Genomic DNA, 18,419 nt, shown 5'->3' with positions numbered 1-18,419 from the left:
TTCAGTACCAAGCAAATAATCTTTTCCTATTATGACTAATTTCTTGTTTCTCAAACTTTAACTCCTAACCTTTTTACACCTATACCCTCTCAAATTGTTGTGGCTAAAATTTTTTTACCATATTAACCTTGCGATTGAGATTTTTTTTTTTTTTTTAAATGGAGGGCATTTGCTGGAAGGACACATGGCAAATTACCATGCAAAATAGAAGGCTGCTATTAGTACTGAAAAATTAGTTAAAGAACTAAGCCACGAAAAGACAATCTAGTACATTGGACTTAGGTGCGTGTCTTTCCACCGTGCAAGAGGGTAATCAAAGAATAGTGGCGTTTCTGGTACTTTAGTTCCACATTTGGCGGTGGACAAATCCTACATATGCACCCCAAGCATCTCTGTATAATGCATGCATAATTGCACTAGAATTAATCTCACCTTATAATCAGAGATTCCGGTCATTGATCACAATCATTTTAGGCACAACAATGTCTAACAGTACTGCAGGTCAAGTTATTCGATGCAAAGGTACCATATTTGTATCTTGTGTTTTTTTCCTTAACTAGCATTGATTAATGTGGATGTGGGTTCTAGTCATTTTTCCTTGATTTTGATGTATTATGGTGTTAGAGATTCTTCTTTTTACACAGCGTTTATGGATGTTTGGTAATTGTGATGAATATTACTGTAGCTGCTGTGTGACAAGTTTTCTAGATCAAAGACCGAATGCCTCTTTTGTGCATCTTTTCCATTTAAATAGAAAAACTCTGTACCTTCTCTCCTCCGTCAGAATATCTACCTCCCTAATGTATTAATTACATATATGCTAATATACATCTAATATAGTAGACCATAATCAGCTCTCCTTGATTAGTGCAATTAGTAGACTAGATCCCATAAGCAGCTGTTCTTGTCTCTAGCAGATCAGATCTCATAATCAGTTGCTGCCCATGACTTCCATAAGCAGCTGTTCTTGACTTTTACTTTTGCTAGCAGGCTGTCCTTGACTTCCATAAGCAGCTGTTCTTGACTTTTGCATTTAGTAGACCAGATCCCAACTACTGCCCTTGATATCCCCCCTCAAATTGATGCTGGTGGATCAAAAAGCATCAATTTGTCAACCAGAAAATTGTGTCTATGACGGGAGAGAGCTTTAGTAAATATATCAGCAGTTTGGAGATCAGTGGTAATATGAGGAAGAGAAATAACATGATCATCATATGCTTCACGGATAGAGTGACAATCAACTTCAATATGTTTTGTACGCTCATGGAATACAGGATTAGCAGCAATGTGAATAGCGCTAGTATTATCGGCATGAAGGGGAGTAGGTGCAAGTTGGGGAAACCCAAGCTCACCTAAGAGGCCTCGAAGCCAAATGATCTCAGAACATCCAGAGGACATAGCACGATACTCTGACTCAGTAGAGGATTTAGACACCCTATCTTGCTTTTTGCTTTTCCAAGAAATAAGAGAATTTCCAAGAAACATGCACCAACCAGTAATTGATCGTCTAGTATCTGAACACCCTGCCCAGTCAGCGTCGCTATAGGCTACCAAATGAATAGGAGAATTTTTGGAGAAGAAAAGACCACGAGAGGAAGTGCCTAGTAAATAGCGAATAATGCGACGAACAGCAGCTAGATGGAGATGCCTAGGCGTCTGCATAAATTGACTAACTTGTTGAACAGCAAATGAAATATCAGGCCGAGTAATAGTTAAATAGTTAAGACTTCCCACCAATTGCCGATAGAGAGAGGGATCTGAGAGAAAATCACCCTCATCACGGCGATATTTAACATTTACTTCCAAGGGAGTATCAACAGACCGACCATCTTGAAGACCTGCCAAAGCAATTAATTCCTGGATGTATTTATGTTGATGTAAGAAAATACCAGCTGAGGTAGAGTGCACTTCTAGGCCCAAAAAATATTGTAGAGGACCTAAATCTTTCATATGAAAAGAACGTTGAAGATGCTCTTGAAGTTGAGAGATTAATGCAGAGTCATTTCCTGTGATAACAATATCATCAACATAAACCAGAAGTAAAACCAGTCCCTTATCAGTCTTGCGAAGAAACAAAGAGGAGTCATACTGGCTCTGAACAAATGAGAAGCTAATAAGGGTAGAACGGAACTTATCAAACCAAGCCCGTGGAGCTTGTTTTAAGCCATAGAGTGAACGTTTTAGCTTACAAACATCAGAAGAAGATGTAAAAAATAACCCTGACGGTGGAGTCATATAAATATCTTCTTGAAGATCGCCATGTAAAAAGGCATTCTTTACATCCATCTGTCGCAATGACCAGCCTGTAGAAGCAGCAATAGCTAGAACAAGTCTAACTGTTGTCATCTTTGCCACAGGAGCAAAGGTCTCCTCATAATGTACTCCATACTTTTGCCGATTACCAAGAGCTACTAATCGTGCCTTATACCTTTCAAGTGAGCCATCAGATCTCAATTTAACAGAAAATACCCATTTACAACCAATGGGTTTAACACCATCGGGACAAGGAACAAGATCCCAAGTATGATTCTCCTGAAGAGCTTGAAGTTCCTCATTCATAGCTTTCACCCAACATGCTTGTTTAGCTGCCTGTAAATAGGATGTAGGAACTGTAGTGTCAGTTATAGTGGCAGAAAAACCATACCGATCAGGCGGACGACTAAGACGTAGGGACCTTCGAAGAGTGGTTGGAGCAAGGACTGGATTAGTGTCAAGAAGAGGTTGTGATGAAGAAGCCTGTCGTCTCTGATAAACAATCCCAGGTTTAAATCGATCAACTGGTGGAGCAATATCATCAAAGTTAGGAAGAACAACACCTTCAGACGAGGAACCATGGTATGGAAAGTAGTGCTCATTTTCAAAGAAAATCACATTTCTAGAAATGTGTAGATGATTAGCAATAGCATCATAACACAAAAATCCTTTATGAGTTGTACTATAACCCATGAAAGCACATTTTACAGATTGAGCTGTAAGTTTGTGACGCTCATGAGGAGGTAAGTGAACAAAGCAAACACATCCGAATGTGTGTAGATTGCCATAATCAGGATGTACACCAAAAAGACGATAATAAGGAGAATCAAAATTCAATTGTTGAGAAGGTAGACGATTGATTAAATAAACTGCAGTGGATAAAGCTTCCACCCAAAATTTAGATGGAACCGAAGACTGCAAAAGTAAGGTTCGTACCATATCCAACAAATGGCGATGCTTACGTTCAGCCACCCCATTCTGTTGAGGGGTATAAGGACATGATCGTTGAGATAAAATACCTCTCTGTTGCAAAAATGCTTGAAAGGCATGTGACATATATTCCCCGCCATTGTCAGAGCGTAAAACTTTAATGCAAGTAGAAAATTGTGTTTCTACATAAGCTACAAATTTCTTAAAAACAGCAAATACTTCAGCTTTAGTACGCAAAAAATATACCCATGTGAAACGACTATAGTCATCAATGAATGTCACAAAATATTTATATTGTGCATGTGAAACAACAGGAGTAATACCCCAAACATCACTATGAATGATCTCAAAACTTGTATTAGCATGACCACCATGACTAGGAAAAGGTAATATTTTACTTTTCCCTAGTCTACAAGTAGAACAATCAAAAGACAATTTATGATTAAAACACTGATCCTTGCTCCCCAGAAAATCATGCTTTATTAAATGAGATAAAATGACATTATTTGGATGACCCAATCGTTGATGCCATACTTCAACTTTATTGTCAACAACCATAGAAGCCAAAGACAAACTACTTGGAACTGAAAATTGCAAAGGAAATAGTCTGCCCACTTTAGGCCCCTTCGCGATCACCTTCCCCGACACCTGGTCCTGCACAAGACAACCATCACGAGAGAACCGTACATCACAGTTATTATCCACCATCTGACCAACAGAAATCAAACTAGTAGACAACCCTGGAGAGACAAATACATGACGAAAAGAAGGTCCAATATCACCAATGGCTGTAATTGGAAGATTACTGCCGTTAGCAATCTGAATATTTTGTGTACCAGTATATTGCCGTAGATTATGTAGTGATGCAGATGAACCAGTCATATGATTTGATGCTCCAGAATCAACTAACCAAGGAGTAGAAACAATTTTACCTTGACCTTGAAGTCCAAGAGTAGAAAATGCTGAAAGAATCATTTGTTGAACCATTTCTGGAGTAAGTGTTGTGGCTGTGGATGTAGAACCAATAGTGTTAGAGTCTTGGACAGCACCTTGAAAGGCTTGGACTCTTCGATTCTCAGGGCGTGTAGGACAGTCCTTGATAATGTGTCCAGTTTGCTTACAATAATTGCAAAATTTCTTTCCACAATTGCGTGCAATATGCCCAAGTTCCTTGCAACTATAGCACTGTACTTGTCCCTTTCCGCGATTCTTCCCTTGAGCAGCATAGGCAATATTGACAACTTCAGATATCTCCTTTGATGTACCTATGATAGTTTGTGTAGCCATTCTCTGTTCTTCTCGCAACAAGTCACCAAGACATACGTCTAAAGAAGGAACTGGGTTTCTATTTAACAATCCAGCTCTAATCGCCTCAAATTCAGGCCTCAGTTTCATTAGAAACTGGTCACGCTTACTATCTTCGTGAACCGCTTGAATACCGGCTAAGGCTTCGCTTGGTACCTTAGAATAGATTATACCAGAGTATTCACTCCATAAATTAAGAAATCCAGAATAATACTGCTCAATAGAGAGATTACCTTGGCTACATGTACTAATTTCCAATTCAAGCTGAAATCTTCTTGCTGTATTATCTTGATGATATACACGCTTCAAATGATCCCACATCTCCTTTGCTGTATTAAAGGAGCGTAAATTGTTCACCATATGAGCTTCAATAGATGCTAGAATCCAAGAAATAATTCTAGCATCCTTTGCCTCCCATTGACTAATTTCCTTTCCATCTCTAGGTGCTGTAGAAGACCCGTCAATATGACTCCAAAGCTCTTTGCCTTTTAGAAACATCCTAAATTGAAATTCCCATGCCGCATAATTTTTTCCAGTGAACTTGATGGACAAAGATTCCGTATGTATTTTTCCCAAAGAGTTTTCCATAGACATTCTTTCAAAAAAAAACAAAGATCTGAATTACAAGAAAAGCTGCCAACCACAATATGATTGACCCAAAAGGATATCTTGAAACCAAATGATTGATCAAAATAATCAACCCAAGAAGGATAACAACTCAGAAAGTTTGGAAAGGCTGAGAAATTCAAATAACTGGCTCTGATACCATGACAAGTTTTCTAGATCAAAGACCGAATGCCTCTTTTGTGCATCTTTTCCATTTAAATAGAAAAACTCTGTACCTTCTCTCCTCCGTCAGAATATCTACCTCCCTAATGTATTAATTACATATATGCTAATATACATCTAATATAGTAGACCATAATCAGCTCTCCTTGATTAGTGCAATTAGTAGACTAGATCCCATAAGCAGCTGTTCTTGTCTTTTGCTAGCAGATCAGATCTCATAATCAGTTGCTGCCCATGACTTCCATAAGCAGCTGTTCTTGACTTTTACTTTTGCTAGCAGGCTGTCCTTGACTTCCATAAGCAGCTGTTCTTGACTTTTGCATTTAGTAGACCAGATCCCAACTACTGCCCTTGATACTGTGGCATGGGAGGCGGGAAAGCCGTTGGTGGTGGAAGAAGTTGAGGTGGCACCTCCCCAGAAAATGGAAGTTCGTTTGAGGATTCTAGTTACTTCCCTTTGCCATACTGATGTTTACTTCTGGGAAGCTAAGGTCACTGTCTATTCATTTTATTAATGCTTTGATTTTGTGGGGTTTCATATTAACTTTTGAAAATAATAGGTAAATTGCAAGAGTAGATTCTGAGAACTTCTGCACTTATATTTTGTTTGTCTGTTTGATCTGATTATACAAGCAGATTTCTGTAGTTCACTTGTGGACATATGGTGATTATTTTTTGAGATAATTAGACATGTATATCAAGGAGATTGAGATGGCTAAACTGAATGATGTTTCTGTATTGATGGCAAAGTAATCCAATTTTCTCGGCACAAGCATGTTTTTCCCCCCTTCCATGTTTCCATTATGGTTTTGGTGATATTGCCTTATATCAACTACAGATTTTAAGTAAACCATCCAACGGTCTATTATTTGAATATCGAGTATCCAGTGGATGAGCTATCAGGTTGTCTAATTTATAACTTTTCATCTTTCTTTGATTTGTTATCCTGGAATTGACATAAGTGAGTTGCATATATACAGGGTCAAACACCACTCTTCCCTCGGATATTTGGTCATGAAGCAGGAGGGTAGGCATCTAGATTTCTCTTTTGAAAGCCTAACATTAGTAGATTAATTTGATTTTCAGAAATCAGATCATAAATTTGCTTCCCTTTTTTTCTTTGGGGCTCAACACAGAATTGTGGAGAGTGTAGGTGAAGGGGTGACGGATTTGCAGCCAGGAGACCATGTTCTTCCTATATTCACAGGAGAATGCAAGGATTGCCGCCATTGTAAGTCAGAGGAAAGCAATATGTGCGACCTTCTCAGGATAAATACCGATAGAGGTGCCATGTTACATGATGGCCGGACAAGGTTCTCCAAAAATGGGCAGCCAATATACCACTTCCTTGGGACTTCAACCTTCAGCGAGTATACTGTTGTCCATGTTGGTTGTGTTGCCAAGATCAACCCACAAGCACCACTAGATAAAGTTTGCGTTCTTAGCTGTGGGATATCTACAGGTTTGATGAGTTTAAGACTCTTAGCAACATTATAGAATTTCTCAAACAATGGTGTAAAAATGATGTGTGGTTCTTCTCTGCAGGACTTGGTGCAACTCTAAATGTTGCAAAACCAACAAAGGGATCAACAGTCGCCATTTTTGGACTTGGGGCTGTAGGCCTTGCTGTAAGTAGATAATGTTAGCCTTCTCCTTTGCTTTTGTTGATGATGGACATTTAACAAATGAGCTTTCCTTTTGCCTTGATGACTGCTACAGGCTGCTGAAGGAGCTCGCATTTCCGGGGCTTCAAGGATCATTGGTGTTGACATGAATGCCAATAGATTCAATGACGGTAATATTGAAGAAATTGATTTGCATTGATTGGATCTGCTTGGTAAATTTTTGAACCATTATTGACGCTAAGTATATCTGAAACAGCAAGGAAGTTCGGTGTTACCGAGTTTGTAAACCCAAAAGATTATGACAAGCCAGTTCAACAGGCAAGTTGACGTTTCGACAAAAAATCTCATATCATAAGAGCGACAAGGCTTGTAAATAACCAACTATTGTATTGCATGTATTTGCCTTTCACTTCTATGGTTTTTAAGATCTCTGCATTTATCAGGTGATCGCTGAAATGACTGATGGAGGAGTGGACAGAAGTGTTGAGTGCACTGGAAATGCCAGTGCCATGATCTCTGCATTTGAATGTGTTCATGATGTAATGGCCTTCCTAGTAATCGTTTCTTTGATTTTTTTTCCTACAGTATCAATCAGTTAGAACTGAAATTTCATACTTCAATTTATTGACAGGGCTGGGGTGTAGCTGTGCTTGTTGGTGTGCCAAACAAGGATGATGCATTCAAAACACATCCTGTGAATCTGCTGAATGAGAGGACTCTCAAGGGCACCTTCTTCGGCAACTATAAGCCCCGTAGTGACATTCCAGGTGTTGTAGAAAAATACATGAAAAAGGTAAAATTTTTTTGTCAGATTCTCAAAAGTGTTGCTCTGATTTTCCTTTATTTGTATGTCTTTCCAAAGTTATTTGGACTTGTCCTATGCAATATTAGATTCTTCAGTATTTGACTTGTTATCTTCTGTTTATAGGAGCTAGAGCTTGAGAAGTTCATCACCCACGAAGTCCCTTTCTCAGAGATTAACAAGGCATTTGACTACATGCTACGAGGAGAAAGTCTCCGCTGCATCATCCGCATGGAAGCTTAGAGCTCTTGCCTCTTAAAGATTTGGGAGGACTGAAAGTTTTATGGTGGCAATAAATAGAAGTCTCGGGAGGTAGTGATGTTAGAAAGAATGTTTTGAGTGCATACCATTGCTAGACTCTTTTCAATTACTTTAGCAATACAAGTAATGATATTGATTTCTTCTTCGTTACATGATCAATTTTTATTTCATTGTTCAACTGCAAAGATCAAAATAGCTTTATAAGGTCGAAAGTGAAAGGATATCCCACAAAATAAAGGATTTTAGCACCATTCCAAATGTGTCTTGGAGAAGAAATTAAAGCTTGTATGGACTTTTAGTCGAAGTCTCTTTCTTCTTCTCTGGTTGCTTGTCTACACTTCCGCTCGCGCCTTGTAATTCCACTTAAACTACATATAACGTGTAGATTAAATCTACAAGAAGTTACTGTTCTAATGAGCAAAAGTTTTGGGATGGAGGGAGTGATTAAATTATTCATACTTTTCAAGACCCGTTTCAGAAGGCAAGAACTGAGAACTCAGAAGTTAGAACAGATACCATTTGTCAAATGATCTCCAATTATTTTGTGGAGTATTATATCTTTTTCTTAGAGAAGTTTAGCGGTCATTGCCACATGACTTGCCAAAGCTCAGGAAGACAAACTCGTGGCATTCCATAGAAATGACACCAAAAATCAAGAAACTGACCAAAAGTTTCAAGCCAAAAGTCAATTTTCATCAAATTATATAGAAACAAACTTCTTAACTTCACAAAGTTAATTAAAACATCTACTGCTAACTAACTGAAAGGCATCAAATGGATAAAAATGATGCTGAATATTCAAGTTAGGAGAAGGGTTTTCCTCAAATCTTGAAATCTTTACCAACGTATCAATTGTACCTCTTGTTTTTCTCGTCTTCAATGAGGTCTCTGGGGCTCTTTTGGAGTTGAGGACAGTGTACGAGCAGCTGGTCCTCTATTAGCCCTTCTTGGCTTTCTGCTTTGCCCCCTGATATCGAGTGTCCCAGAAGCATTAGTAACAGTAGAGTTGGGCACCATGTTTCCAGAAAATGGAGGCTCTGTGATCTGGGTTTCACCAGCATTGGGAGCTTACTGAAGGTTTCAAGTAGGGTGGATGAAATGGCTCAGTGGAATCATAGACAATGCGCTGTATCCAGTTATATTCCTAGACCATTTGAAGTCCGGAATCCCAGCTCTAGCACATGGCAAGCATAGGATGAGAGCTGCGCTGGTTTTGACGGTTGCACTAACTTATGTAAACTATAGGGACTTGACAATTGTGGGATGGATTGCTGTAGTGTTGGGGGTGCTTTCTCCTCTTCCTTTCTTGGTTATGGCAGGTGTAGGCATTCCAAAACTGCAGCCTTCTAGATGGTTTGCTGTGGACTTGCACAATGTGGACTGAGGACTGGACTTGAATGTTCTTTTCTGGAACTTGAATTATGGGACAATCCTAGTACAACACTCCCCAAGGCTCTTTTCTATGCACTTATTCTGGTTGTTCTAAGCTACTTAATACCTCTTCTCACTGCAACTGGAGCTGCTCCAGTTCCACTTGATCGTAGGCAGTGGACAGATGGCTATTTCTCAGATGTAGCTAATGATTATTGGATTCAGGGGCCTTCAGCTGTGTCAAATATGGGGATGTTTGTTGCTGAGATGAGCAGTGACTCATTCCAACTACTGGGGATGGCAGAAATTGGATACTTCCAGCCTTTTTCAGCAAGAGATCACGCTGTTACTGGGATTATCATCTCTGCATCATGCGTGATTCTGCTCTCATGGTTGAGCTTCCAAGAGATTGTAGCTGCAGAGAATTTTCTCTACTGTTTTGGGATGATTCTGGAATTTATAGCTTCTGTGAAGTCGAGGATGGATCATCCTGCTCCACCTAGGTCCTATAAGATGCCTATCGGAACAACTTGTGCACTTTTAATATGCATTCCTCCCAACTATGTTAATATGTGTTGTCTTAGTCCTAGCATCTTCCAAAGTAATGGTTCTTAGCTCCTTAGCTATGCTAGTTGGCTTAATCATGCAGCCTTTTCTACGATACAGCAAGGAAAAGCAATGGTTTAGGTTCTCCGTCAGACCTAACCAACCGGTGCGACCTTCTAATTCTAGTCGGATTCCTGAACCATAGTCCGGAATCACCCTTGATAATGAGATAATGCAACACTTAACTGCATTCTTTTAAATCTAAAATTGTATTGAAAAATATTAACACTGTCATTTTATTAACTATTGTTACATGCCAAGCATACTGCATCTGCTTTGTCAAAGATAACATTTGAGGTACATTCATACAGGAATTGTACTGTACTCGTTGAGAACCTAGAGGCAAGACAGTGCCAATCGTCAAGAATAAGGTAAAGAAGTGACTCCTACAAAGGGGTTTCTAAACCGAAATTCTCTTATTGAAGCCAGTAGCCTGGTTCACAATTCCTACCGGTCTCTGATGAAGTCTTGGATAACTCGTGCATTTCAGACAAACAACATTTAAATCAGACGTAGTGGACCAGTAAATTCAATGACCAAAAACCAACTCCTTCAAGGATGTCAAGGGGGAAGTGTATCCATAAACTTGTGTGTCCTTCCAGAGTGTCATCCCTGTTCCGCAGAAAAAGGACCAAAGAAGGCCAGTCAAGTTAAACTTAAGGATATTCTGTCCCTGTTTTGTTGAAGGACCATCAAGCCCTATTCAAGCTAAATGTCTAAGGATGATGGTAAAAAAGAATCTAAAAAGTTATTACCAAGACATAGTCTTATTATTCAAGCACTACTTCAGCTATGCTACAGATTTTGTAATAAAAGAAGTTCAGAAACAGAGAAATTGACCAACCTATCCAAGCCACAAGGCCGATTGTTGCCGCCCCGAAGAACTCGCGGCTGATACACTGAAAACTGGAAGAAAAGAAAGAATTTCAGCAACAACAAAATCGTCAACCCAAGAAATCTTCTGCAAAGGTAAGAAGCATACTAGTAGAGGCATAGAAGGTTCCCCCAACCATAGAAGACGCTTGCCCAACTTGAACCAGTGAACCTGAAGAAGTGTTTTGAATATAAGATTTAATCATTTGGAAGGATTTAGCAAACAATAACAATATAAAAAGACATACTAAAATAGTATTGTAATCAATCACTCAAAAGTCTAAAAACATCAGAAGCTTAAATACAAACTAATATCATACAAAAGAGGATTGCTTTCAAACAGATACAATTATAAAAGACGTTTAGCACCATCAAGAACACATTCCGCATGCTGTCATGGTCTACAGACTAGAATGACACTATTGGAATTCAACAAACAAAATACCGCACATTGATGAAAAAATCTTTCCCTTGAAATGGCACAGGATATGCTCAAAGTAAAAGTGACTCTGGAGGGGCTTTTTCTTTTGCTTCAAAGCAGCATCCAACCCAATGATAGAATATCTTTAGCAAACCACATCCTCTTTTCTCCTAATGAGACGCACAACTTACCTAAGGACAAGATCAAGAAGCTCATTTGGGGTGAAGGCTACTCAGTTGTACTCTATTAGGCTATTGCGAATCGAGTAATCAAATGTCTCTCATATAAAATCAAAACTGTCAAGCAAAACCCAAGATGGCAAGATCATGCACATTATACAAGAGTGCTCCTTTCTCTTTTCTAGTTGTGACACTAGAGTACCATGTGATAGATTTCACAGACCTGTGACCTAGTTCTGCCCTGACACAATTTTAAAAAAGAATTTATGACTAAAACTACAGAAACAGATGCATGTTCCTGAGCTGAAGTTATAATTTATACTTCCTGAACACATCTTGTTTTGGAGTGCTTTAGTTCCAAGTTGTTGCAAAGGTGAAATGTATGTGATATAATTATTGATAAACAAATATATTCAAGTTGATAACAGAACATACCATTGACCTTATAGAAGTTTTACAGATACTTTTACAAACATAAAACACCTCTATGGAGCACATATATAAGCCACTCTAGGTGATTCTTATTTAGTCATCCAAATAACATTAATGAGGATGGGATCTTGTTTTAAAAAGAATTACAGTTCGTGAGAAGCAAAACAAGCCTTAACTTGGTATTCGACATGAAAAACATGATAAAGTTGATGAGATAATAAGTTTGCATTGTATTCTAGAGGAAATAAGATGTTCTTAGTCTTGGGCTAGTTGTCTTCTACAAAGAGTACGAGAGTACATTTTCAACAAATAATCATTAACTAGAAAGTTTCACAAACCTAATTAGTTTGCTGGACTTTGAAGATATAACCTAGAATAGCTTACATTGTTACTCATTATAGACACAAAAAACCATAGGATTAATGGCTACATGGTAGGCACTCATAAGCATTTTGTTTCATTTACTATAGTAATTATGGTCATAGGGATACCACCAAAAATAATTCAATCAAGCACTTCAAACCATCCGGAGTGCAAAAGCGTCCCCAATAGAAGGACACTTTAAGAGATTTTCATGTAACTGTGGGATTTGTGCCAAATGAATGTTCAGTCTTCCTCCCACCATCTCTTGCTCTCTCTCTCTGACTCACTCCTTAGTTCTCTAGCATTTTTACAAACTACCTATACTGAAAAGCCAATCCAATCAAGAATAAAAATTTGAACTTTTAAGTAAGCACGTGCAGTCTCTAGAAAGCAAACAAAACAGAACTGAGGGCTTTAGAGAGCTTGAGTTAAAAGAATCATACCACATTAGATCTCGAATAAAGAGCGCACGGGGGATCATAAGTCCATTGCCAACCATAGCAAGCAGCATTGAGACAGATGATAACCCTCTGATATTTTCAGGATTCCGGAGATTTGTCCACTGAAAAAAAAACCATCATGCCTATTAAAAAAGCAACCTCAATAACCTCTCAGAATATGTCTTTTGAAGCAGAATAATCGTTTGCTCTGTGGATAGAATTAAAAGATAACTACCGCTTGTGCAACAGGCATCCACATAAAAAGAAGTGTAGCTGTCCACCCAGATATCGACCCAACAAATTTGATGCCTCTATCTGAGAGTTTGCGCATCCTAGCCTGTAAATGTAGCTGCTGTCATGATTACATGCGCTCTGGAGTATTTTCCATCTCAGCTAATTAAGCAAAAAAACTGACTGGATAAATGAAGATTTTCCATGATCTTCTAAATGTAACTAGCAGACTTAGAACAAATGAACATATGCGATCAACTAGAGGAGGAGTAATAATATGGATATCTAGCCGTTTCACATTAAAAGAGTTTAACAAGACCAACAAATTTCCCACGTGCAAGAGGATTAACTTGTTTGGCACTTGCAGACTCCAGCAATTAAAAAGTAGCTTCAACTTCTCACAAACATTACCCCTTTGATGATTTTCAATGACATAGGAAAATCAAGCTCAATCTCTTGTAAAAGCAACAAACATTTGACCTGAAAGGTCAAGTTGCATGTGACACTTAGCATGTCATTTACTGTATTTAAACTAACATAAGCTTCATATTTTGGGCCATTTATAATAGGATGCTAAGTTAGTTTTCCACAAGGGCATTACATCCTGACGGTACAATGGAACACTAACTGGAAAGGTATGAATATATACACCACACAAAATTAAAACCACACTTGTAATGACCGATGAGTGGTTTTTACATAAAAAAGGATAGTGCCTCACAGAGCCGATGAACAAACAGAAGAATTGAAAACTGAGGCCAATGTTCTACTATATACCATTTCTCATTAATATTTTTCATATCTTTTTTCTTTTTGGGGAGGGGTGAGGGGAAGTTGCTTGCAAAAAAGTCATTTCAGCAAATCTCCTGTAGAATCTTTTTCTTGGTATTCAAGCCGAAGTTTCTGTGAACTATAAATAACACCAACAAATTCTGTATGCCGCCTCGTTTCAACCAGTATTTCTAACATCAATACCTTTAAAAGAGCTAGGAGACTCTTGTTGATAAACAAAACCATGGTAGTCAAAGTAACAACTTCCAGAGAAATTAAGTCAGGAAAATCCGAACATGGTAACATAGAAATATCCAAAAATTACACCCCATTCTTCATGTCTTCATGGACTACCAACCTCAAATTTGAGATACTATAAAAAAGATTTGAAGAAGCCTATTGCTTCCAGGCTTGAAAAGAAAAATCTCTTCGCATCAGAAGAATATTTACACCATCATCCTATGTAAAATTAAATTGTAGTTTCATTTTATGACTCCTATGGCATCAATTCTCAATGTTACCTTCATGGTTTTCACATTTATCATTTCAAACCTCCAGGGATGCATCAATTATTAGGACAACAAAGGAAATAAGTAAAGTAGTAGTTTAAACCTTACCATGAGAACAGTCATCACAGCAATGACAAAAGCTAAGAGACCCGGCAGAACAGTATTTGGTACATATGGAAGAAATGTTGACCACATGACCTGTAAAATTCATGGTAAGGGCCAAACCTAACATAATTTGCCTTTGTCAAGAATTTTATCTGTGTGTGCTTGAGACAGAAATATCACCTGTGGAAGTGCAGATAGTCCTGCAATCGTAATAAAATCTTCCCATAAACGCCAGATCCCAGGATTAAGCAAGTAAAAGTAATTCATAAAATTCAAAATCAAGCCAGAAAAAACCACCGTTGAAGTGACAATGTAGTGAGGAAGAGGCATAGCTCCTGCCATAGCAAGCTGCGTAATAACAATATATATGGATACAACTCCTAAAGTTTGCACTACTACAACTTCAGTCTCCCTTTTCTTTATGAAGTATGATAGCAAAGATAAATTCCCAAGTAACCCAGTGAACATCCCCTGCAATTTCATACAAAATGTATAAAATAACTCTCCAACTACTTCAGTTACAACTAGGATTTGAACTTAAGTACTTTTCGAGAAATGTAGTAATACCAGCCATGGGACGGCAAATAATGCTGTCTTATTCCCCGCTAAGAGGTTACGGGCATTGAGGATAATCTGAGGCAGTTGCAACAACAAAAATGGTATATTTGAAGCTCCAGCAAACTTTGCACTTAATGAATTCCATTCTTTAAAGTTCTTGCCTCCCCTCAGATTCTCAGATCCCTTTATTTGACAGCATTTACAAGTATTAGAATAAAAATAGAAACAAAGACACTATCTTCATTTGCTTTCTCTGTAACAAGATTTTGATGTATGTTTGTCTCCTTTGACTGAAAAACAATTTCCATGAAACTAAAGTACTGTCTGTTGCAATTTATCATAAACGATAGAACCTGTTGAATGGGGTCAGGAGCATTTGACTCAAGTGCTGCTACTGGCCTAAGCTTGTCACAGCAGATTAATGGGCCATTCAAGAGTCGTTTTGTAAAATTAAGTTTGCCATGTAATGATTGTTGCAGATATTTGCGCTGAAACTGAAGAGGCTGTAACCGATAGGTGCAGTACTCAGAGATGCAATAGTTGATACATCCATAATTACGTGATGGCACCTTACTCACAGGCACTACTGAGCCAGCCATTTACGAACTCAAAAGCACAAAAATCACAAATTTATGCCCATGCGTTGTGTGTCTCAGGGCTATGAAAAGATTTTTCCTGCAGAGGGGGCAACTCCAGCACTGAGTAACAAAGAAGGGCATCAGTTTACAGAGAAAGAGAAAATCACAAAGATCCAACTATCATGGGAAGCAAAAAGAGAACCATACACATCCAGCAGTTACAATGTCATAAAGGTTGTCAAAATGATGTTCCTTTCAAGAGATAATGCCTGAATGTAACTAACAGGAAAGTCAAACCAAAATGACAAACCATGAGAACAAGATTGAAAAACCAACAAAAAGATACATGATCCTTACCCAAAGCAGGAAGTATATGGCAAGTTTGTAGACCAGAAAATATCGATGTTAGAGGGAACCTATCCCATTTATTCATATGAAGATTTTTAACAATTCCACATAATTATCAGAAGTTTTAGACAAATTTGCTGTTACATACTCATAATAAAACAATAAAAAAGACTGATGAGCACAAATAAATGACTAACAAACAAACCTAACTAGAAAATGACAAACTTGGAATCATCAGCTCCATGTCATATTATATTGCATTATCATCAACGATTTTAAGTAATCATTCAAGCATCAAGTTCATAGGAGCTCAAAGCAACACAGTATGTATAATTGCGGTAGCGCAAATGTAGTCAATCAACTTCAAGGGTCAAATCAAGGGTTACAAATTCCTGACCCCGAATTTAATTTACTTCCATAGATTTTTTTTTAATCTAATTAAGTAGTCCATCTGCAAAAATGCACTAAAATCATCCCAAACACGATAACCATTAGAAAATACATTAAATCCCTTATTTCCTATCCGATAATATTCTTAACAAATAAGCACCCAAAAAAGGGTGTCAAAGACCAAAATCAGCAATAACTACAAGGAATCATAAATTTGAAAACTTTTATATCAATATTATTGCCTCGGCAATTGGAGTCCTGCAACAATATTTGCTCTACAAATTCCTAACCATTTCAGCAAAATACCAGCAGAATTAGCTATAGTTTTAATGGCCATGCCACAAATTTGCATAATCCCACAAGGGCTCAGCCTTCTAAAAATTCTATCTCTAAACCATCAATACAGATCAAAACTATCATCAAGAAACACCCCCACCCCAGTAAAATTTTGAAGAAGGGAACTTAAAATCACAGTTTTTTTGACATTCCTTCAAGCAGAACCAGTACAACACTAAATTAGTTCACATACCTGCAGGAATAAGTTCGATAAAACTGAAGACAGTGTTTCTTGGTGTGTTTGTGTGTGGAAAAAAGGGTGGTGAGAGTTGAGAGGAGGAAATTTGACACTAACCAATAAGCTCAAAGCAGCAGGAGCGGCGAGAGAGAGAGAGGGTGAGAAATGGGAAGAAATGGAATGCACAGAATCACATTCATAAATAAATAGTAATGAGTTAAAGGAGCTCAGATATCAAAACGTGATCCGCAGGAGGTGGATGGCGGTGTGAACTTGGGAGCTTAATTAGGAGGGAAACAAACAAAAACTGAAACTTGGGATTCGAGTATCAATAATACCATCCTAACATCCTTTATTTTTTCCCTCATTTTCTTAAGCGAACTCAAGAATATAGAACATCCTTTATTGGAATATAGAGTTAATTGTCTCCTCATCTTTGAAAACAGTCCCTATAATTTCCTCAAATCTACATAATCTTCACAAATTTACATATTGTACAAGTTTGGATTTAATACCACATAAAAATTTTCTTGGTTTTGCATGTAAAATAGGACACACAAGTTTTAAGGGTAATTATTCACTATCTAAAAGATAAACAAGGTAATGTTAAATTAAATGGATGTAATACTAAGCAATTTCTACTTTATTTGTAGTCCGATCATATTTTAATTATTGATTTTTACTATTATAATGTACGTCTAAAATGGTACTCAATTTTTTTATTCCATATCACATAACAAACTTCCTTTTTTTTTTCAAGCATATCATGTAACAAAAACAAACTTCAATTGTTTCTAAATGTGTGATATGTAGTGTTTTTTTTTTTCTTTTTTTTGAGAAGTTCAAAGATCTTGATTCATCATGGTCTAGTGGTCATTCTTGTTGAGTTTTTCTTCGCCATTATTTTTTGCTTCAGTTGTAGAGACAATTTTCACTCAAACAATGTGTAAATAGTGTAAATTAGCAGGTTGCTTGAAAATGTAACATACAAGGCAAACTCTAAAAGGAAAGAATTTTCAAAGCAAATTTTGCATAGGGGCCGGCAGCCATCGTGCTAGGAAATTTTTAATGCAAGGATAATTTTTGAGAATTTTAATCAGTGAACTAAGTACAATAGGACAATAACATATGTACATTTTTTGGGTCTAGCTATTAATTTAGTGCACTTAATATGATGTAGTAATAAGCAACCATTGCACACGTATGTTGTACATTGGCATTTAGGGGTTGTACATTTCCTACTTTCAAGTGCCAATTCATATGCATTTGGGTGGAAAGAATGGTATATTACCATGATGGGGAGAAATTACAGAGCTAGAGTAATAAGCAATTTGTACACAAAAATTTGAACATTATTGCTCCAAGCATAAACAAAAAGGTTTAGTAACATAGGTAATATGGATGACCAAGATAATTAAGAGATACCTGTGAGAGAGCTGGATGCTGTTTGATTAGTTTGGAGCTTTCTTTTCTAAAGAAAATGTGAAGATATATGAACTGAAGAAGTTGGGAGTCCTTAGCTTTTGAATATGATGGAATGAAGTTGAATACAATGGGGGGTGGCAGAAAATTCTTGAAGCTGAGGAGATGAACTATTTCCTGAACTCATTCATCAGTTTTTTGTGTGCTTGGGGGGGTGTTATCAATTGCAAGAGAAAGAGAAGGAAAGATTTCGATGCTCAGAAAAATGAGGATGCAATTGCTCCATACAAACTGCAAAGCACCAAAATACAAATGGGTGTGAACTATACCAGTCATGCCACTG

The 18,419-nt window shown here is 37.6% G+C and overlaps 2 protein-coding genes and 1 pseudogene across 7 annotated transcripts; 2 read left to right on the top strand and 1 right to left on the bottom strand.

Moving 5' to 3' along the window:
* Positions 1-432: 432 nt before the first annotated feature.
* On the top strand, positions 433-8,054 carry LOC113748950 (alcohol dehydrogenase 1). 2 transcript variants are annotated; one of them, XM_027292558.1, is made up of 11 exons: positions 433-522; positions 4,404-4,407; positions 5,636-5,768; positions 6,258-6,304; positions 6,414-6,739; positions 6,823-6,905; positions 6,997-7,072; positions 7,159-7,220; positions 7,346-7,441; positions 7,534-7,695; positions 7,831-8,054. In XM_027292558.1, the coding sequence occupies exons 1-11, from the start codon at positions 483-485 to the stop codon at positions 7,945-7,947; spliced, it is 1,146 nt and encodes a 381-aa protein (XP_027148359.1). In that variant the 5' UTR covers positions 433-482; the 3' UTR covers positions 7,948-8,054. The 2 variants fall into 2 exon arrangements, with proteins under 2 accessions (XP_027148359.1, XP_027148358.1); XM_027292557.1 differs by lacking the exons at positions 433-522; positions 4,404-4,407 and having other exon boundaries at positions 5,610-5,768.
* A 550-nt stretch (positions 8,055-8,604) lies between these two features.
* Positions 8,605-10,087, top strand: LOC113750798 (annotated as a pseudogene).
* A 48-nt stretch (positions 10,088-10,135) lies between these two features.
* Positions 10,136-18,390, bottom strand: LOC113749878 (maltose excess protein 1-like, chloroplastic). 5 transcript variants are annotated; one of them, XM_027293751.1, is made up of 10 exons: positions 18,080-18,390; positions 15,178-15,522; positions 14,834-15,007; positions 14,447-14,737; positions 14,270-14,359; positions 12,886-12,987; positions 12,654-12,772; positions 10,925-10,987; positions 10,787-10,848; positions 10,136-10,554 (listed from the first exon to the last, which is right to left on the bottom strand). In XM_027293751.1, the coding sequence occupies exons 2-10, from the start codon at positions 15,421-15,423 to the stop codon at positions 10,472-10,474; spliced, it is 1,230 nt and encodes a 409-aa protein (XP_027149552.1). In that variant the 5' UTR covers positions 15,424-15,522; positions 18,080-18,390; the 3' UTR covers positions 10,136-10,471. The 5 variants fall into 5 exon arrangements, with proteins under 5 accessions (XP_027149552.1, XP_027149556.1, XP_027149553.1 ...); XM_027293755.1 differs by having other exon boundaries at positions 15,178-15,499; XM_027293752.1 differs by lacking the exon at positions 18,080-18,390 and adding an exon at positions 16,670-16,895.
* Positions 18,391-18,419: the final 29 nt, after the last annotated feature.

This window comes from Coffea eugenioides, chromosome 10 (assembly GCF_003713205.1).
Source record: "Coffea eugenioides isolate CCC68of chromosome 10, Ceug_1.0, whole genome shotgun sequence".
NCBI lineage: Eukaryota > Viridiplantae > Streptophyta > Magnoliopsida > Gentianales > Rubiaceae > Coffea > Coffea eugenioides.
Note: the sequence above shows the minus strand (reverse complement) of the source record. Positions and strands in the feature narration are given on the sequence as shown.